At 38.9% G+C, this 22,155-nt stretch overlaps 1 protein-coding gene across 5 annotated transcripts in view; it reads right to left on the bottom strand.

Moving 5' to 3' along the window:
• The window catches only part of Iws1 (interacts with SUPT6H, CTD assembly factor 1), a 42,222-nt gene that overhangs the window by 5,603 nt on the left and 14,464 nt on the right, over positions 1–22,155 (bottom strand). For 4 of the 5 annotated variants that reach the window (XM_090343028.1, XM_090343029.1, XM_090343030.1 and 1 more), the window contains 11 exons: positions 20,297–21,446; positions 18,462–18,654; positions 17,980–18,037; positions 12,881–12,975; positions 11,000–11,150; positions 10,320–10,402; positions 7,860–7,989; positions 5,486–5,603; positions 3,809–3,920; positions 3,239–3,295; positions 1,597–1,708 (listed from right to left, as the gene is read on the bottom strand). In XM_090343028.1, the coding sequence (XP_090199154.1) occupies positions 1,597–1,708; positions 3,239–3,295; positions 3,809–3,920; positions 5,486–5,603; positions 7,860–7,989; positions 10,320–10,402; positions 11,000–11,150; positions 12,881–12,975; positions 17,980–18,037; positions 18,462–18,654; positions 20,297–21,446 (2,259 nt within the window). Of the gene's footprint in view, positions 1–1,596; positions 1,709–3,238; positions 3,296–3,794; positions 3,921–5,485; positions 5,604–7,859; positions 7,990–10,319; positions 10,403–10,999; positions 11,151–12,880; positions 12,976–17,979; positions 18,038–18,461; positions 18,655–20,296; positions 21,447–22,155 lie in introns of those variants that run through there. The other variant, XM_090343032.1, reaches the window with a different exon arrangement.

Raw genomic sequence — 22,155 nt, 5'->3', positions numbered from 1 at the left:
CACTAAAGTCCATGAGAGTCTTATCTCCAATTAACCACCAGAAAAAGGAAGTGGTGCTGTGGTTCAAGGGATAAAGCAGTAGAGCTCGGGACAATGCCCAGACCCAGAATTCAAGTCCCACAACTGGCCAAAAAAAAAAAAAAAAGAGAGAGAGAGAGAAAAGATCCTGGCATAGAACTATCCTACTGTGTCCTTTATTGTTAATAAATAAAATATGCTGGGCCGGGAGTTTGGCCTAGTGGTTAAAGTGCTTGCCTAGCATGCACGAAGACCCGGGTTCAATTCCTCGGTACCACATACATAGAAAAAAGCCGGAAGTGGTGCTGAGGCTCAAGTGGTAGAGTTCTAGCCTTGAGAAAGTCCAAGGACAGTGCTCAGGCCCTGAGTTCAAGCCCCAGGACTGGCAAAAAAAAAAATAAAATAAATAATAAATAAATAAATAAAATATGCTTTGCCTTGATAGTCACTTTATAGTAAGCAGTAAGGCAAGCTCACAGAGAGATCAAGGAGAAAAATAAAAGGCAGGCAACACAGATGAACTGTGCTGTGTATGTATTCTGCACACAATACCAAAGCATAACACAGCAGGTCAGTTCTTTTGACCACTTTAAGTTTTCTTTTTCACTTCTATGTACTGAATATGTACTCATGAAATGTATCACTAGTAAATATTCAGTTTAGGTCTTTACATGATAGTTTTAAAGGCATGTTGGAAGCCACTGACAACTAGAAACCAAGCCACCTCCCATCTACTAGGAAGCTACTAATCCGTTTATATGCCTACAGATCACCATGACTCTGGGACTTATCAGAAGTCTTTTTACAAAAATGGTACCAGTTATGAAGAACATATGCCTACAGGGGAACTTAATCTATTATTGCCAGGCCTTTCCTAGTTAAGTATATACATACACACACACACACATTTGTTTCCATTCTGTTAACACTTTAAGTCCATGCACAACCCATGCTTCCTTGGGGATACCTCTTGGATACATTATGGGAGAGTCACGACTATAAAGGCATCCTGTTGCCTTCAATGCTGAACTTGACAGCACGGTGCACTTTGCTGAGTCGCTTCTGTTCTGCAAATCGCCTCTTATGCTTTTCCAATCGGCTTAGGCCTTTTTTAAGAATACCCAACTAGAAAGAGTGATTCGATTGGAAAATTAAAAAGATTACTGAGTAATGTCTTAGTTAATGTCTACAAAATGACAGAGATGTGTCAGCTTTGATAATTTCACGACAAAACTTTATACAGTTGAGCAGAAAAGGGAGATCTGTAGAAGCAAATAAATAAATTGGGTACCATGGTACTTAAAAAATAAAGTTCACTTTTTAAAAAGGGATTAATAAGAACAAATGTCCTCATTTAGCAATGCATTTTAAGTCTGAAAAAGAGATCATAAGCAATGATCTTAGTAATCATTTTCTCTTTCTCTGATTGGTGATTCTGCCAGATAAGAGACTAGAAAACAGATCTCTCTGAATCTGATAAACCTTAATTATTTTAAGGGTCATTATACATTAAATTTTTTTTAAAAATCCAATGTCAGTCTGTATCTGAAATCTACTCTGCTCTCTCTCTGCGCTTACCCTGGATGACTCCATCTCCACATTCCACTTGGGCCTGACCACATAGTCCTTATTTGAGGGCATTGGGACTCTTGCCCGGGCACAGAATCCAGGGTCTCCAGGTCTAAGAGCCCTGAAAGAAAAAAGAAAAAGCATATGGTGTGTATGCAATGGCACAATGAATACTACATTTCACATTCCAATTCCTGGACCCAACACTGTTCAACTGCTATGTCTCCCAATTTCTGTTGCTAACTTACCCAACTCATCCTCTTTCTTGCCATCTTGTCTCTTACTTAGCCATGTAAGATATATTGCTATATGATACAAATTCCAAACTCTCCTCAAATCCCCAATTAAAGTCAGCTACTTCTATATGTACTTGAACCCTTTTGGTTCCCGGCTTCATATGCCCTCTTCCTTTGAAGGCTAGTGCCTTCAGCAAGACTGAATCCTAAATTCTCCATAGCCTAGTGGAGTCACTCAGGAGTTAATGTGAGGTGAAAAATCAGGCAGTCAAAATGACACCCCCTCAAAACTCTTAATGAGGGGCCCGGAGTTTGGCTTAGTGGTAGAGTGCTTGCACGAAGACCCAAGTTCGATTCCTCAGTACCATAAACATAGAAAAAAGCCAGAGTGGTACTGTGGCTCAAATGGTAGAGCTCTAGCCTTGAGAAAACCCAGGGACAGTGTTCAGACCCTGAGCCCAAGCCAAACTTTTAGTATATGGATTTGCATATGTAACACATACATATGTCTTTTTTGTAGAAAAATTTCCAGATTCACACAGTCTTAAGAAATAACAGTGAAACCCAACATGTTTTCCACTGATAATAACTTGCAAAAACTGGAGCATAACTAAGATATATATTCATGAATAATCTAATGATCTCATTACTTTTCCTTTTTATATTACACTTATTTGTGTATGTTATTATATTCTCCACAAATTTGAAAACCATGCTAGATACAAATATTACCAATCTTCTAAAGTAAAGCTCTGCTATAGACATCTGACATCCAAATAACTCAATTTTTAAACAAGTCCAGTAAAGGTAAGTACTATTTGAGCCACAGTGCCACTTCTGGCTTTTTCTGTTTATGTGGTACTGAGGAATCAAACCCAGGCAAGCACTCTACAATTAAGCCACATTCCCACCCCCAAACATAAACTATTTTAATGTGCTTTTATATTCTTGAAACTTATAGGACAATCTTGAACTCAGTAAGCAATAACAAATCTTTATTGTAGCTGGGCACCAGTGGCTCACGCTTCTCATCCTAGCTATTCAGGAGGCTAAGACCTGAGGATCATGGTTTGAAGCCAGCTCAGACAGAAAAAGTCCTTGAGTCTCTTATCTCCAATTAACTAAGCTGTGGCTCAAAGTGGTAGAGTGCTAGTCTTGAGCACAAAAGCTCAGGGATATCACTCAGGCTTCAAGTTCAAACCCCAGGACCAAGAAGGAAAAACGAAACAAAAGAATTTTTCATTGTATAAGCTATTTTTGTTAATATTTTAGAGCACCTAATACAATATATTATAAATACTCCATTAACAATCAGCCTTGCCAGTGTAAATACATCATTCAGTATTCTCTTAACACAAAGTAGCCAAGAGAAATACTTTATATACGCTTAAGAAAGTTTAGTATAAAATCCTTACTTCTCCTCTCCTGTCAGCACCTTTTCCAGGTCTCTCCGGGGTGTCTGACCACCAGTGCTGGGAAAAAAAGCAAACAGTGAGATACTGAGAATCTTAAAGCCTCCTAACTAAGCAAAGAATATGCCAAAAACTCAACCTTAGAACGTAATTAACTCCTAACAATTGAATCACATAAAATAACTCTTAACTGCTTTAGGTTAACTTGCATAACAGGTTTCATCCTGAGTAAACCAGAGTTGCCATATTTATAACTAATAACCTTGCTCTCCTGGATGAAACCTTATTTTTGGCATATTGATACAAACTGAACTAGTAATATTTTTTCTCCTTAGGTTTTGGAAATGGGACTGCAAGTGGTTATAACAATACATTCTCCAAAACTTTGAGAAATACTGTATTTACTCAATTTGAACCAGAATGATCTTGGTGTAGGGGGAAGACTTTTACACAAAGCACTACAACGTTTAACTAAAAGGATATTGTGAACTGTTTTTTAGCTCAGATATAACAGGATCTAATACTCTTATTTACTGAATACTGGCAACTGCATTCATACCTGTTCCCTCATACCTGCTCATCCTTCGTCTTTGAGGCATTTGCTCTAGATCTCTCTGCTCCCTTTCTTCTCTTGTCATTCCTTTGTAGTTTGAGGTAAGACCAAAAATAGGCCGAGACCACTCATCTACAAGAAAAAGACCATCACTATGTAAGTCTACAAAATAGTATTTTCTTACCATTTTTGTGAACAATTGTTTTGTTCAGGTAATTTAATGCACTTTAAGTGTTTAAAATATTCTTTTTCATAACAATTTGTTTCAGGACAATGTCAGGATAAACATAGCGTAAGAATATTAGAATTAGGTGTTCTGGAAAATGCTGTAAAAAGAACTGTCAACCTGAGTCTGGTGGCACAGGCCTACAATCCCAGGTGGAAACAAGGATGGCAAGTATTAGGCTAGCCTGGGCTACAAAATGAGTTCAAAGCCAGCCTGAACTACATGGAAGGATATTGTCCCCAAAACCAAACTGAATCAACCAAAAGACGTGTAAAACAAGTAATCATAAAAGAGAAATACAAAAAAGAATAATCATATGTTGAGTTGGTATGGCATAAAGTCAACCTACTTTAGACAATTTCCAAAAACAAAATATTAAACTTTACGAGGTAGATTAATACCAATGCTTAAAAGTATCAAAAGTTTAATAGGTAGTAATAGGTAGTTTAGTAGGTAGTAAATTATATATTATCAAGACTAAAGTAATTTCTCTCTGCTTTATAAAGGAAATTTAAAATTCTCTAAGTTTTGATCATTTAAAAAAGTTCAACAAAAAGTAACTATTAGGGCTGGAAATTTGGCCTACTGGTAAGAGTTATTTGCCTAGCATGCACGAAGTTCAGGGTTAGATTCCTCGGTACCACATACATAGAAAAAAAGCTGGAAATGGTGCTGTGGCTCAAGTGGTAGAGTTCTAGCCTTGAGAAAGCGTAAGGACAGTGCTCAGGCCCTGAGTTCAGTCTGGCAAAAAAAAAAAAAAAAAAAAAAAGTAACTACTCTATCCAAATACAGAAAGTTATTTAAATTTCTTTGCAATGTGTAGTATAAATAAGAGTTAAGGATAATGAAAACAAACATGAATTTCACTTTAAGGTGGAAAGATTTTCATAAAAAATGTGGTACTTCACTGCTTCTATCTCAGAATCTGGATTTCTCTGCCATCATTAAATAAGAACACGGAAGGGTTTTTAAGATCATCAAGCAGTGTCTAACATTCTTGAGTACTTACTACACACTAGGCACTGGACTTTTTACACATCCTCTTAGTTAATCTTTGTAACAACACAAAGAAAACATAATTATCTCGATTTTACAGAGGAGACCACCAAGCATTTAAACTGGTAGCTAAAGCTATGCATGTAGTTAAAGTCATGATGTAAACCAGGTGCAGTTAACTCCAGGGCCTATATTCTACCCTATCTCCATGCTCTTGGCCTACAAGTTGAAGAGACATGCTGACAAGCATTTTAAGGATAAACAACTGATAGCTACTAACCAGTTTTGAAAGTTTTTCTATTCCACTTTACTAAAACATTTTAGACAAATACTGAAAATATATATATATATAGAGAGAGAGAGAGAGACAGAGAATATATATAAAGAGAGACAGACAGACAGACAGTGTTCATATACACTTCTATATATACTTGTATATATAAAAATAACAAAAGAAAAAGTAAAATTTACATACTGATTAATTTCCCTGCCATGTCCTTGTTGGACCTTGATTCCTTGGGGTGTTTATAGAGGTACATCACTGCTCGTCCAATCCCACTATGTTTCAGGGTCTCCTGGCTCACACTAGGTAGCTGGGGAACATAAACACATACATACATATTAATCACTCAGAAGCTGAAAGCTTGCTAATTCAAAGGCCCTTTAAGACTTAGTTCATTCGGCCGGGAGTTTGGCGTAGTGGTAGAGTGCTTGCCTAGCATGCATGAATGACCCGGGGTTTGATTCCTCGGTACTACATATATAGAAAAAAAAGCCAGAAGTGGTGCTGTGGCTCACGTGGTAGAACACTGGCCTTGAGGAAAGCCCAAGCAATAATAATAATAATACTTTCAAAAAGAAGTTTAAAAAAAAAAAAGACTTACTTCATTCATATTAGAATAACAAAAGAGTCGATTTTCAGGATCTACTCCACAGAGAACACAGATTGTGTTTGCATCCAGGGTTGAATTTGGTATTACCACTGAAAGTAAAATGTAATTATGGGAATGTGTGAACTAAGCATACTTAAGAGCTCAACCATTTTTTAGTACAGGGGTTAGCCCAGGCCTCAAGCCAGGAGACCCAAGACTGAACACAAGCATAGCTACCTTCTAGCTATGTGACTTTGGACAAGTCTTTTTAACTTCCGTGTCTTAATTTCCTCATCTGTAAAATGGAGACAATACACCTACCTTACAGGTTGATTATGAGGAACAGACAAGCCAGTACATAAAGCACAAGCACAGAGCTTGGCACAGAGCACTGTACCCAATAATTCCTTCAGAAGTTAAGCAGCTCTCCCAAGGTTTCACAACTACAGGGAGCCCAGCTCCAAGATTTCAATAATTTAATTTTTTCCATTATCTTTTAGTTGTATAAAGGAGGTACCATATAACAAAACAGAACATAATCATGATTACTGTCACTCCCTTCAACATTCTCACGCCCTTTCCCTTACATTAATTTTGTGGTATATATGATGAATTCTTGACTGTATTCTCCCCGATTTTCCTCTTCCATCTACCCCTCTCGCTCTTTGGCACCACCATTTCTCTTGCATGTACCCAGAGCATGAAAATAGTATACTCTTTAAAAGACCAGAACAAAGCTCAACTCCAATGCATTTTTTTTTTGGGGTGGGGGCAGTTCTGGAGCTTGAACTCAGGGCCTGAGCACTGTCCTTAGGTTTTCTCAAGGCTAATGTTACCATTTGAGCCACAGCACCACTTCTGGCTTTTTTTCTATGTATGTGGTACAGAGGAATCAAACCCGGGTCTTGCATGCTTGCATGCTAGACAAGCACTCTACCACTAGGCCAAACTCCCAGCCCCACAATGAATTTTTTTTTAAAAGACTAACATTGATTTTTACACCATATTTCAAATGTCATGTTTAACATACAAGTATTCAAAAGAAGGGATTCTCTATATACAATCACTGGCACTTAAATTTTAGAACATAATTAAAATTAAGCTGAGGGTTTGTATGTCATAGATACATATCAATTTATATAATATTGTCTACAGATTATATATCCCATCATAGATTTTTATGTCTAGGTAGTTTTGTTTATATTTCCAACACCATGTCCATAACATTAGGTACCCAAATATTGAGTCATCGCTGAAGTATTGTTTGAATCTAATATCTATATATTAAGGAGACCATGCGCCTTTTGTTCCTTTGGTCTTGACTTATCTCATTCAACATGATCCGCTCTAATTTCATCCACTTCCCAGCGAATGCCATTATTTTATCTTGTCTGTTGACTACGTAGAATTCCATTGTAAATATACACCACACTTTTTGTATCCACTCATCTGCAGTAGGACATCTGAGTTGTTTCCATTGCTTGGCTATTGTGAATAGTGCAGAGATGAACATGGCTGAGCAGGTGTCCTTATCAAATCCTGGGATATGATGCTCAGGACAGATGCCCAGGAGTGGTATGGCAGGATGGTAGGGAAGGTCTATTTTCAGTTCTTTAAGAAACCTCCAAACTGCCTTCCAGAGTGGCTGAACTAGTTTACATTCCCACCAGCAATGCAGTAGGGTTCTTCTTTCTCCACAACCCCACCAGCATTACAATGGAATTTTACAGATCCTAAATTTGGTATTCCTAAGAACAATTATTGGTCTACTCTTCTCAGACACAGGACAAACATTCCAAGATCCCTTCTTTCAATTTTATAGTTACATCAAATTTCATGCTCATTTTTCTAGATATGTTCCCTTTTCCAAACTCCTTTTCTGACATGGTCTGCAAATGTATAGACATATGGTAAAATACAGAGATCCTGATTTTAAAAAATAAACATTAGGTACAAAACAGAATAAATGCCACTAACCTCTTGTAGAATCTTCAACAGCTCTTCCCGGATCTTTAGTGCTGGCAAACTCCTATCTGGTAGAGGTGAGAGCCATTCTTTGATGGCAGACATTACACCACTATCAATAAATGTTTCTTTAAGGTCCTGCCTGAAATAATGATAATAGTAAAAAGTTAAATATGAACTTTAGTTTCACTGTAATTCCCTGACTTTCCTTATACAATAATGTATCAAAAATTGCTCTGAAGAACTTATAAGTCTGACAACAGTAGATCACAGCTATAATCCTGAGGACTATAAAGCTAATGTCTGAGAACTGTGATTCAAAGCTAGCCCGGGCAAGAAAACCTGTGAGACTCTTATTTCCAATGAACTACCAAAAAGCCAGAAATAGAGCTGTGGCTCAAGTGGTAAAGAACTAAGTTTGAGGGAAAGCAAAACAAAGCAAAGCAAAAAGAAAATCCTGGCCCTAAGTTCAAGCCCTACCTGGCATCATTCTTTCTACTACTATTGGTACAGTCAGTATTTAATAGGCTCTATATGAAATTTAGCTTCTATTTTTTAGAAATTAGTATAGACTTGACAATTTCCAAAAACAAAATATTAACTCAATTTATATGAGGTAGATTAATTAGAGGGTAGGAACAGTAAAGTTCAATTACAGTATCAATCTATGGTAATACTGATTCTCAAATAGTTTTAGCTTTGAGAATATAATATCCTGATATCCTTTTGAGGAACTCTATTTTATGCACTAGAATTATAATAAAGGAAAACTATATAGCTACATACAAGTGGCTTACATCTGTCCTTCTAGTTAGAGGGGACTGAGATCAGAAAATCTCAGTTTGAACTATCCTGGGCAAAGAATTCTCAGAAACTCCATCTTCAATTAGTCCGCAAAATGCTAGACTAGAGGGTTTGGCTACAGTAGCAGAGTGTCATGTCAGCTATGATTAAGTAAGTCAAGCCAACACTGTGAAACCCTGAGTTCAAGACATGGTATTGTCACAAGACAAAATAAAATAAAAATAATATGTGTGTGTGTGTGTGTGTGTGTGTGTGTGTGTGTGTGTGTGTGTGTGTGTGTGTGTGTGTGTATATGGTGGTACTTTTGCCTATTAAAATGGAAGAAACTTTTTTTTTCCTAGTGCCATTACTGAAGCTTGAACTCAGGGAGGGGCACTGTACCTGAACTGTTGTGCCCAAGGCTACTATTTCACCACATGCCACACCTCCCCTTTTGGCTTTTTGGTTGTTAATTGGAGATATATGGACTCTTCTACCCAGGCTAGCTATGAATCATGATTCTCAGATTTCAGCCTCCTGATTAGCTAGGATTAGAGGGATAAGCCAGCCATCAGTTGTCTCCTACTTATTATACACACGTTCTAAGCCATGTTGGGTGCTCCCTAATACACTAATGACTCTCTCCACTTGTCAAAACTAGGCTGTAGCTTTATTCAGAGACAACAAAGTTGTTCATGACTATGGTCAAACTAATAAAGAACTTCATTAAAGGATTTAATATGAAAGGCATCATTACAAAATGATCAGTGATTGTGATGTATAGTGATCCATGTCTTAAGACAATAAATCCTTCACAGCAGAGGTGGGCAACCTGTTCTTCAACCAAGGGCAATGTGGAATTTTGTAAATGACTATGGGCCTTACATGAACTTTGGGCTGAATGTTCCTCACCCAGGTGCAGCACATCACATCAGGAAAATAGGTCAAAACGTCTATAAATAATAAAACTAAGCCAGCCGCTGGTGGCTCACACCTGTAATCCTAGCTACTCAGGAGACTGAGATCTAAAGATGGAAGTTCAAAGCCAACCTGGCCAGGAAAAGTGTGCACAACTTTTATCAGTAATTAGTCATCAGAAAACTGAAAGTGGTGTTGGTGTCGTGGTTCAAAGTAGCAGAGAACCATTCTTGTCCCTTGTTTCAGGGACAGCACCCAGGTTCCAAATTCAAGTACCATGACCAACAAACAAATGAAGAAAAACCAAACAAAAACTAGTTTTCAATATTTCCTTTCAACAATATCATATCTCTATATGTTCTGTTTGTATTAGGTTTAAGAACATTCAGCAGGTGGGGAGGGGACACTCATGCCTGTAATCCTAGCTACTCAGAAGGCTGAGATCTGAGGATCTGAGGATCACGGTTCAAAGCCAGCCTGGGCACTAGAGTCCATAAGACTCTTATCTCCAATTCATCACTAGAAAACCGGAAGTGGTGCTGTGACTCAAGGGGTAGGGCGGTAGCCTTGAGGTGAAGAGCTCAAGGACAGTGTCCAAGCCCAGAGTTCAAACCCCATAATGGACAAAAAAAAGAAAATTCTACAAAGAAACACAATTTAGGAAATGTTATTTTTTTCTTTGAAAGCTATCATTAATTCTTCTAAAATATCAGCATACAGGATATCATTCCAATTAAAGGAAACAGTTTTTTACAAAAATAAAACACTTACTTCTTAAGGTGCATAACCACAGTAGGCAATAAAGTTAGTTTCTTCAGTGCCGGTTTTTTTTGATTATTTAACTGTCTGTCTTCCTAATCACAAACAAAAAAGATTTAAAACATAAAGCCATTATTAACTATGAATCAGTTACTGTAATTCTGACTTTTAAAATAAAGCAGAAGCTTCTCAAAGAAATGATCACTTTTTCCTACAAGAAAGTAATTTGGGGTGCCAGGAGTTTGGCCTACTGGTAGAATGCTTGCCTGGCATGTATGAAGACCCAGGTTCAATTCCTTGGTACCACATACATAGGAAAAGCCAGAAGTGGTACTGTGGCTCAAGTGGTAGAGCTCTAGCCTGGAGAAAGCTCAGGCCCTGGGTTCAAGCCCCAGGACTGGCAAATAAAATAAATAAAAAATGAAGGTATAGGATCACAGTCTGAGTCCTACACAAAAGCAGGAAACTAAAAACAAAAAGCAAGCAGAGAAATCTGAATCCCCGACACTACCAAAAAAGATCATCTTATTTAATAGTCTTTCACTTTTTTCCTAAACATGACTAAATCTTTAACAAGTTAAAATTATCTCATGCTTAAAATATGGAACAAAAAGAAAATATCTTCAAGATAGTTTAAGGGTTAATTATTTGGTGAGGAAAATAAGAAGGAGCCTAAAAGTAGCCCAACTTACCTCAGCAGCTTCATTCATCTTGACAATCATGGCACTCACGACATCGTCTGCATCACTAATAAAGGTGCCACCATCACGATTACGTCTGCGCTTGCCACTCAAACTCTTTTTCCGCTGCAGCATCATTTCAAAATCCGATAGAAAGTCCATGCTAAGCAGCAACAAGAGAAGCAAATGAAATACAAGTTCTTTTAGTTATTTACCTTCATTACAATTAACACCAAATTGCCAAATTTTAATTCAATGAAATGCTATTTTTTTAAAAAGGGTAAGTCCTGTAGTACTTTGCATTTACTATTAAGCAAACAGCTGATCCTATTCCAACTTCTAATCCAATTCAACTACTAAATATTCATCATTCATTGCCCTAAAATTTCTTACTACATTCTTACCTACAACTATCAGCTTGAGAAGAAACACTTTGGGTTCTCACTCAATTTTAGTTGTACTGTCTTTCTGGACTAGGACAGTATTATTTGAGTGTTTTTATTTTTATATCATAAGAATGAAAATATAACCTATTTTTAGTAGTAAGAAGTATTACTACAATGAGTTTGACTGAGCTAAAGACAGAAACATATATGTTTCCTAGTAGCCTCAGACCTTTCATCAGAATCACCAACCTCAAAAGGGCTAGGGGCTAGGGACATGACTCAAGCAGTAAGACCTCAGCATGCACATTGGAGTTCAAACCTCAGTATTTCCCCCCCACCCCCCCCAAAAAAAATGAAGAGCTGGAAATAGTAGTACATGCCTGTCATCCCAGCACTCAGGAGACTGAGGCAGGAAGGTCATGAGTTCCAGGCCAGCCTGGGCTACAAAAAAAGACCGTGTCTAAGAAAAATAATCGACTCACTTCCTACTACTATTCATGTAAATTTGAAACTCAAATTTCTAAAAAACTACGTAAATCATTCAGTACTCATCTTAATTCTTGCACATCACTAGGAATTAGGGCATTATCTGTGTAACTGTAACAAGTAATCATTCTATGCATGTACGATGCTTCTCAGGGTATCAGACTCTTTTGCACACAGTTCCTAACTATAAAAAACTGAAATGCAATTAAGCAGTATATCATTGGCAAGCCTTTAAGGAGGAAGATGATGGTCTTCCACCTCCACATTTTTTTTTTCTTTTTGGGTGGGTCATGGGGCTTGAACTTGGCCTAGGTGCTGTCTCTGAGCTCTTCAGCTCAAGGCTACTGCCCTATCCTTGAGCAAAGCCCCACTTCCCATTTTCTAGAGGTTAATTGGAGATAAGAGTCTTAGGTTCTGGGCTGGGAGTTTGGCCTAGTGGTAGAGTGCTTGCCTAGCATAAACGAAAACAGGGGTTCAATTCCTTGGGACCACATACATAGACAAAAGCCAGATGTGGTACGGTGGGCTCAATTTGTAGAGTTCTAGCCTTGAGAAACCCAAGGACAGTGCTCAAGGCCCAGGATTGGTTTAAAAAAAAAAAAAAAAGTTTCATCAGGTTCTTTGTGTCTGGGCTGGCTTTGAACCTTGATCCTCAGATCTCAGCCGCCAGAGTAGCTAGTAGTACAGATGTGAGCTACTGTGCCCAGCTTTCAAGCAAAAATTTTAGGTTACTTTTCAGAAATTTAGATGGTACCATAAATTAGTAGACTGGTGTTATATAAATATAATGCCAAAAATTAAGACAATCTAAGCACAGGATAAGTAACAGGAAAATAACAGCAAATAATTCATTGACAATGAAACTGAGAAAGTAAAAGCAAAAAAAATAGAACAGGCTTTCTTCTAAATTTAGGAGCCCAAATGAAAAACAAGTCTCTACTTTCATTTTTAAAAATTCCTTGAAAGAAGAGAAAAAGAGGGAGAATAAAAGGGAAAGGAGGAGAGATAGGGGACAACTTACTGTTTTCCTCTTTTTATGTTATCATCAGAATCAGAGTCTTCTTCTTTTACCTGTGTTTCACCTTTTTCTTCCTCTAAATCTTCTTGGTTAAAACCCTAAAGGTATAGTCACAGTTATCATAATTCACCTCTGTATAATTCCTTTTTGGAATCTTAAAAGTAATATATTCACAAAGAATAAAGAAATGTATCAAAGAGCAAAAGGTCCCTTCTTAGCATTAGCAGGATCTTGTATTTCCTTCCAAACAGTTTACATTTATATAAGCACTTCTACATATACAAAATATTCATTTAATATTATCCAAAAGGCTCTTTCCAAAGTGAGATTTGCCAACTTTTCTTCCATGGATTATCCCAATTGTCTCTCCTTCCATTATCTGGGTGCAATGGCACAAGTCTGTCATCCCAAGCTGAGACTGGGAGAATGTGGTTCCACAGCCAGACCTGATAGAAAACTACATCTTCATAGATGGACATGGTAGCATATACCTGTGATCCCAATCATGATGGGAAGCCTAAAGTGGGTGGATTGCACATGTGCCTGAGTGGGAAGAGACTCAAAATTAGCAGGTGAAAGACAAACTGGAGGCATGCATGGTTCAAGGGGGGAGTACCAGCCTAGCAAGCCTAGCAAGCATGAAGCCTGGTTCAAACCCCAGTCCTGTCAAGAAAAAAACAACAAAAAATACACCTGCTGGGGCCAAGTATGGGGTCAGTGTGACCTTGGACCTACACAACTGAGTACACAAGGAAGTAAGCTATTATCATGATTTGGGGCTGTGTCAATCTCTTCTCATTTAACCCATTTGGGACTTGATCGCTTCTCATTAACCCATTTGAGATGAATGTAACCCCTGGCAGTTTCCTGGTTTTAGGAAAAGAATTTAAGGTTGGAACTTGAAATAAACGAGGCTACAGTCTTAAGCTTACAGCCCTAGGCTCCAGTCCTGGGCTGCTGACTTGGCCTGTAGTCCTCCTGACCCCATCTTTTTCTTGTCTTCTTTTCCAAGACCCTAATCCCCTAACTCAGGAACCCCGGTTCACTGCCGGCTGGCTCCAGCACCTGGCAAGCATTATAATAAAGACTCAACATGTCCAACTATGCTCTGTGTATAGCCCCCCTGACAGGGGGCTAGTTTCCTTTTTATAACTTCATTTTGTGTGTGTGTATCAATCCTGGAGCTTGAACTCAGGGCCTAGGTACTACCCACTTTTTGCTTAAGGCCAACACTCTACTATTTGGAGCTACAGCTCCATTCCCAGCTTTTGATAGTTAATCGGTAGTCTCATGGGCTTTTCCTGCTGGGGCTAGCTTTGAAGTACAATCCTCAGATCTCGGTCTCTATCTCTTTTTGATTGGTGGGTTGTGTGACTTGAACTCTGGGCCTGGGCACTGTCCCTGAGCTCTTCAGCTCAAGGGTGCCACCCTACCACTTGAGCCACAGTGCCACTTCTGATCTTAAGCCTCTTGACAAGCACGACACACACCAGTGCCCAGCTAAGCTTATTAATTTTTAATATACAGTGAAAAGTAGACTAACAAAGAAAGGAGTGTAGAACAGAATTCACAGAAAAAAAAACAACTAGCTTTTTTTTTTTTTTTTGAGATGGTGGTAGGTAGGAAGGGGAATGTTGTGCTGGTATTGGGGCATGCATGAACTCAGGGCCTGGGAATTGTTCCTGAGCTTTTATTTCCTCAAGGACAGCACTTTAACAACCACTCCATTTCTAGCTTTCTGGTGATTAACTGGAGATAAGTCTCACAAACTTTCTTGCCCAGCTGGCTCTGAACCTCTATCCTCAGATCTCAGCTTCCTGACTAGCAGGATTACAGCTGTGAAACCACCAGCACCTGGTTATAAATGCCTTGGTTTTTTTGAGTTTTGGGGGGGAAGAGGGTCAGTGCTGGGCTTGAACTCAGGACCTGGGCCCTGTCACTGAGCTTTCTCAAGGCTAGCACTCTACCACTTGAGCCACAGAACCACTTCTGGCCTTTTCTGTGTATGTGGTACCCAGGTATCAAACCCTAGGCTTTGTGCATGCTAGATAAGTACTACTTTACCACTAGGTCACACTCCTGACCTCTATAAATGCCTTTTCAAACATGAAAAGCAGTTCCATCTCATACTTAATAAGAGAATGCAGATAAGCCACACTGAGATGTCTTTTGTTTTTTGGTCACAAGGAAGCCTTCTGAAAGATTAACTTAATACGCTATTTTTCCCTTGAGCTAACACTAAAACAAGTTGATGTTTATTCTCCAAGCTAGATAATTTTATTATATAGTGCTTGTGTATGAGCTTCTTGAGTACACTGTCCAAAGCAGGTGTGCAAGTGTGAGTTGGAGGATGATTTCTCGCTTGGTGCTGGTTCAGGACCTTATACTTAGGCTCTGCTTTTCCAATCACATCTACCACTATCACTTGAGCCTAATCTAACCTCTACTTCCCTCTATGAATTCCCTCTTTTTCTTTTTTGCCAGTCCTAGGGCTTGAACTCAGGGCCTGGGCATTGTCTGGGTTTTCTCAAGGCTAGCACTCTACAGCACCACTGTCTTTTTCAGTGTATGTGGTACCGAGGAATTGAATCAGGGCTTCATGCATGCTAGGCAAGCACTCTACCACTAGGTCACACTCCCAGCTCCCTTCAATGAATTCTTCTGCATGGCTTCCTTTGTTATTTTCCTGTCATTTGAATTAAAGTCTAAATTCATCTACTTTATTTTAATTTATTGCACTTTATTAATCTATATAGCACAGATTTCTATTAATTCTCCTTGCAATTCGTGTAACTTCTATAAGGCATGGTTTTCATGAATCATTTCTGTAAATGCTGCCTCTGTTTTATTTATATTTTTCACTTTTCTCTGGCACATCAGTGTTCATATTAATCCTTTTCATGAACAATCATCTTTTATTTTGTTTTCCCTAAGAATATCTACTTCAGGGACTGGGAGTTTGGCCTAGAGATAGAGTGCTTGCCTAGTATGCATGAGGACCCAGGTTCAATTCCTAGGTACCACATACATAAGAAAAAAGCCAGAAATGGTGCTGAGGCTCAAGTGGTAAAATTCTAGTCTTGAGAAAGTCCAAGGACAGTTCCCTGAGCACAAGCCCAGGACTGGGGGGGTAGGGAGGAGAGAGAGATATCTACTTCGATCTCCTTATCTTCCAGCTTACCAATTTTCTTTACAAAAAGGTTTCTTCAGTACCCTTTTTGTGGTACTAAGGATTAAATCCCAGGGCCTCCAGAGTCTTACCATGTGAACCGTGTCCTTAAGCCCTCCATAACTTTTCTCAAGCTCATCTCTTCCTAAGTACCTAGGAGACCAGTGTACTTTATTATTACTACAGTTTCATAGTTCTGAAATGTCTACTTGGTTCTTTGCAAAGTCTATGTTGTCCCTTAAAACTTTTTTGGCGCTGATGAATTCATCTACTAAGGCTCTGTTTGAAATTCCTCTATCTAGGGCCCCATGTCTGTTTTATTTTGTTTTTTATTTTTTGCCAGTCCTGGGGCTTGAACTCAGGGCCTGAGCACTGTTCTTAGGATTTTTCAAGGCTAGCACTCTATCACTTGAGTCACAGCACCATTTCCAGCTTTTTCTATGTATATGGTACCGAGGAATCAAACCCAAGTCTTTATGCATGCTAGGCAATGTTTTTATTTTTGTTACTACTGATCACTACAGTTATCTGAAATATACATACACCTTGCTGTACATATTAAAAACTTAAATCATTATACTTAGATTTGAGTCTAAGATTATAGTCTGAAACATAATTCAAAACTGACCTAAACTCTAAGCAAAAAATATTTTACTTCCAAGTTCACCTTAAGTTTCTTATGGTGCTGCTCTTTGGAGTCCTAATCCAAGGTATGGAGTTTTCAGGGTTCCCTAATGTCAGCAGACATTGAACTTCAAATTTTATCTCCAAGCTTTGAGGCTATCAAAAATATAAGCAGTTTCTCAGCCTAATAAGCAAACAGTTTCACAGGAGGGGAAAAAAAAAAAAAAGCAAATCTAAATGCTGAGTTATCAGTTTTTCTGGCTAAGTTATTTTTTGCTTAGTCTTCAGATGACGGCATGTTCCCAAGTGTTTTGTTTTTTTTTTCTTTAAGTTTGAAGTCAGAGACTTATGCTACCTTGGCTCCCTTGCTCAGTTGGCATTTTACTGTTGGAGCTATGCTTCCAATTCTGCTTTTTGCTCATTACTCTGGAGATAGAATCTTATGGACTTGTCTGCCTGGGCTGGTCTCAAATTACAATCTTTCAGATGTAGGCTGCCTGAGTATCTAGGATTGAGCCATTAGCACTGGGCTTTCAAATGCTTTTCTAGCTATCCACAGCAGAAGTGCCAGTCTAGATTACCTAGACATAAGAAGTTGCACAACGGACCGGGAGTTTGGCCTAGTGGTTAAAGTGCTTGCCTAGCATGCATGAAGACCCGGGTTCAATTCCTCAGTACCACATACATAGAAAAAAGCCGGAAGTGGTGCTGAGGCTCAAGTGGTAGAGCTCTAGCCTTGAGAAAGTCCAAGGACAGTGCTCAGGCCCTGAGCTCAAGCCCAGGACTGGCAAAAAAAAAAAAAAAAAAAGAAGTTGCACAATTACTACATGCTCTGTCCCCACATTAGTGCCGTACCTTTTGTTATCTCTTAAATGTGTTCTTTTATCACATTAATTCTTCCTGTTATTTTCATTTTATGTCTTTGCATGCCTTTTTATTCTACTTTATAAATTTTTATTCTAGATTTTTCTCCAAAATACATTATAGTTGCTTATTCCTCCTTATTGGTATCACTAATCAGAGAATTGATGCCGTAATAACAAAACAGTCAAAAATAAAATATTCTGGGGCTGGGAGTTTGGCCTGAAGATAGAGTATTTGCCTAGCATGCCCAAAGACTTGGGTTCAATTCCTCGGTACCACTTATATAGAAAAAAGCTGGAAGTGGTGATGTGTGGCTCAAGTGGTACAGCTCTAGCCTTAAGAAAAGTCCAAGGACAGTGCTCAGGCCCTGAATTCAAGCCCCACAACAGGCAAAAAAAAAAAAAATATATATATATATAATATTCTCATTTTTAATTATACTTACTGTAAATTCTTCTTCTTCTTCATCACCAGACTCTCCAAATATGTCTGCAATAAGATTTCTAGAAAAAACACACATTCATTTGCTTTCTTCCCATGTGCATATTTTTTTATAAAAAAGACATAATTTATACTTGGTAGAATATGCAGCTCTGAAGTAGCCAATCCAGTAAGATTTTACAAATGTGCCTGTTCATGTAACGAGCACAATGTAGAACAATCCCACCCCCTTAGAAAGCTTCCTTATTGCTCCTCTAGTCAGTCCTCCAACATCAGTATTCTAGAAGCAACTACTACTGACTTCCAGCACCACAGGTTAATCTTCTTTCTAAACTGTACGGAATGGAATCACATAGCATGTCTTTGTTTCCTTCCCAAAATCCATTATATGTACCTTACCAAGAAAACTTAGAACAAATTTAATTGTTAAACCCTCTCTACTACGCAGTAGCAACTTTGGAAAAGTCATGTTATACTGTTACTTACTCTTCTTCATTGCCTGACTCACTATCACTCCCAAATAGATCCTTCTCTTCATTTTTCTTATCAGATAATCCTTTCCCTACTTCCTCTTCACTGTCAGATGCTACGGTCTTCTCTCTTTTGCTTGACTTGTCTGACACAGCATCACTGTCAGAATCATCAGCATCAGACACAACACGATTCTTCTTTGCTGCCGCTGTAAAAGAAAATCATCTTACTTCATCACAGCTATATAAGGCACAATCGGTGCCACTAATCGGAACAAAAGAAACCAAAGAACCACACCTAACATATAATTTAGGATTAAAGGAAAAATTCTTAAAAACAAGCTGTAGTTCAGTGGTAGACTGTGACTTGCCTAAAATGCATGATATCGTAGGCCTCATTTTCAACATCAGAAACAAACAAATGAAAACCTAAAAGGTTCAGTCACCTTACATGTTAACTTAATTTCCTTAGGAAAAATTGACCAAAAGGTGAAATATAAATATAAAATAAAGTGGAGTCGGTGTGGTGGTGCCTGTAATCTTAGCTACTCAAAAGGCTGCGATCTGAGGATCAAGGTGAAAAGCCAGCCTGGGTACAAAAGAACCTGAGACTCTTATCTCCAATTAACCTCTAGAAAAAGGGAAATGGGGCTTGGCTCAAGAGTAGGGTGGTAGCCTTGAGCTGAAGAGCTCAGGAACAAAGCCCAGGCCCAGAGGGAGGGTGGTAGCCTTGAGCTGAAGAGCTCAGGGACAGCATCCAGGCCAAGTTAAGCCCCAGGACCCACAAGAAACTAATCAATCAATCAATCAATTAATTAAAAATAAAGTGGAGACCAATAGCTACCCTTCCTTCTGGGGTACAGAAAAAAGTAGGTTAGCCTAAAGGGCAGACCTGCCATCCTTCCCATGCTGTCCAGTACTAGAACAGGACTGGACATTTCTTTGTAGGAATGTTCTCCGTGTTTCTTGGTTATTGCTGGTCAATTTAGAAATTTCTTACCTTCTTGACAAAATGGTGGCACATGCAGTACTCCTTTTCTGTTCTACTGTAACCAACAAATTATAAGGGAATATGTCTTTTCTAAAACAGGTAATTTTCATTAAAAGCCATTTGATAAATATTACCTGTTAAAATGGGATCAGATAGTAAAGACTTGAACTGTCCACAGAACTGTGCAGTATATCAATAGAACCTCCTAAAACCTTCCTGTACATGAAGGTACTTGACAACATTTAACATGTGAAGAAAATAACTGGGGAAGTTTAGTTTCTGTTTGGATGGGAGCTAGTGAGACTGCTATCTCAGAGAATCTTACAAACTTTGGAATCAGTCAAGGGTTTTTTTTTGTTTTGTTTTGTTTTTTGCCAGTCCTGGGCTTGAGCTGAGGACATAAATACTGTCCTTTGGCTTTCTCAAGGCTAAAGCTCTACCTTTTGAAGCACAGTATCACTTCTGGCTTTTCTATGTATGTGGTACCAAGGAACTAAACCCAGGTCTTCATGCATGCTAGGCAAGCACTCTACCACTAGGCCAAACTCCCAGCTCCAGGTTAAGAGTTTTGATGTTAACATACTTCTTTGAAACATTATCTTTACCCCCTCCCGCCCCCCAAAAGAGAATCTTTGATACTTCTACTGATTCCTAATCTAACCTACCCAAGCAAGGCAGTCAGGCAGGAATCAATATGTGCCACTAGAATAAGGTCAAAGAAAATCTAATTTAAGCTTAGCCAATGATAACCAGAGGGGGGAAAAAAATGCCTTAGCTATATTTTAGGATATCCATTAACACACTGTTGCAGTCGTAAGTATAGGCAATTAGGAAAGCTTCAGGCCAAAATACTTCCTTACATGCTTTCTCTTCATCCTCACTATCAGAAAGCACAGCAGCTTTTCGCTTTGCTACTTTCTCCTCTTCACCCTCTTTTTCTTCATCATCATCACTGTCCATTTTTTGCCTCTTGGGTTCTTCTTCCTCACTGTCGGAGCTATGAAATCTTTTTCTGTCTGTATGGCTATCTGAATGGAAGGAATTGTTTTGCATTTCTGTACCCTCTTCCTTATTCTCCCCTTCACTGTCCTCATCTGATCCTGGCTTCTGCTGGTGTCTTGAGGCATCCTCAGCTTCTGAATCACTAGCAGGACCCTTCTGAGGCTCCTCACTCTCAGAGTCACTGACCCGCGGCTTGGGGAGCTCTTCATTCTCCGAGTCACTGGCTTGATGCCTTGGGGGACCCTCACTTTCAGAGTCACTGATTCGGGGTTTGGGAAGTTCTTCATTCTCTGAATCACTGGCCTGTTGCCTTGGGGGATCCTCACTTTCTGAGTCACTAATACGGGGTTTTGGAAGCTCTTCATTCTCTGAGTCACTGGCCTGATGTCTCGGAGGGTCCTCACTTTCCGAGTCACTGATCCGTGGCTTGGGGAGTTCCTCATTTTCAGAGTCACTGGCCTGGTGTTTTGGGGGATCTTCACTTTCCGAGTCACTGATGCGAGGTTTTGGAAGCTCTTCACTTTCTGAATCACTCGTCTGGGGCTTGGGAGGCTCCTCGTTTTCTGAGTCACTGGCTTGAGGCTTGGGGGGGTCTTCACTCTCAGAGTCACTGACTTGGGGTTTGGGAGCATCCTCAGCTTCAGAGTCACTGGCAGGACTCTTCTGGAGTTCTTCTATCTCAGAATCACTGGCAGCATGCTTTTGAACATCTTCACTTTCAGAATCACTTGCATGCCCATTAAGGAGCTCCTCATTTTCAGAGTCACTCCCAGGTAACTTCTGGGGCTCCTCGCTCTCAGAATCACTCCCCTGCTGACGGACATCCTCAGTTTCAGAGTCACTTGCAGCAGGCTCTGCTCGCTCCTCAGATTCAGAGTCACTGTCCTTTGGCCTGTGCAGCTCCTCACTCTCCGAATCACTAGCATTAAGATTTGAAGTCTCGTCATTCTCAGAGTCTGTCACCGGATGTCTTTTGGCCAGGCCATCTTCTCCATCACTAGGCTCATTCTGTAAGAATGAGGAGAAAATCAGTAACATACAAAAACTGTGGTAATGAACTATTAAAAATCTTCTACAATTCTTTAAAACCTATGACTCTATAGACATATTTTATTACATAGTTTAATATGTATCTATGATATACAAACCTTTACCCTAATTTTGATTATGTTCTAAAAACTAAGTGCCAGTGATTGTATATAGAGATTCCCTTATTCAATACTTGTTTGTTAAACATGTCATTTGAAATATGATGTAAAAATCAGTTAATAAATTCTTAAAAAAAACTTCCTTTAAATGGATGTGTGTACTTAAATGTGAATTTTTTAATTCTCCAAAAGGGGAAAGATAATTAAAAAAAAAAAAAAAAAAAAAAAAAAACACCGAGTCACTAGCACCCGGTTCTATTCTTGGGTTTTACTTTTTATTTACTTATTATTATTATTTGTTTGTTTCTTTGTTTTTTGTCAGTCCTGGGCTTAAGCTCAAGGCCTGAGCCCTGTCCTTAGACTTTCTCAAGGCTAGAGCTCTACCACTTGAGCCTCAGCACCACTTCCAGCTTTTTTCTATGTATGTGGTACCAAGGAATCGAACCCGGGTCTTCGTGCATGCTAAGCAAGCACTCTACCACTAGGCCAAACTCCCGGCCTACTATATATCTATATGTATATCTATATCTATATATATATATATACTATATATCTATATATAATATATA

The sequence above is a fragment of the Megascapheus bottae genome, chromosome 12 (assembly GCF_031878675.1).
Source record: "Megascapheus bottae isolate mThoBot1 chromosome 12, mThoBot2.hap1, whole genome shotgun sequence".
Classification (NCBI taxonomy): Eukaryota; Metazoa; Chordata; class Mammalia; order Rodentia; family Geomyidae; genus Megascapheus; species Megascapheus bottae.
This window is presented reverse-complemented; position numbering and strand designations above follow the sequence as displayed.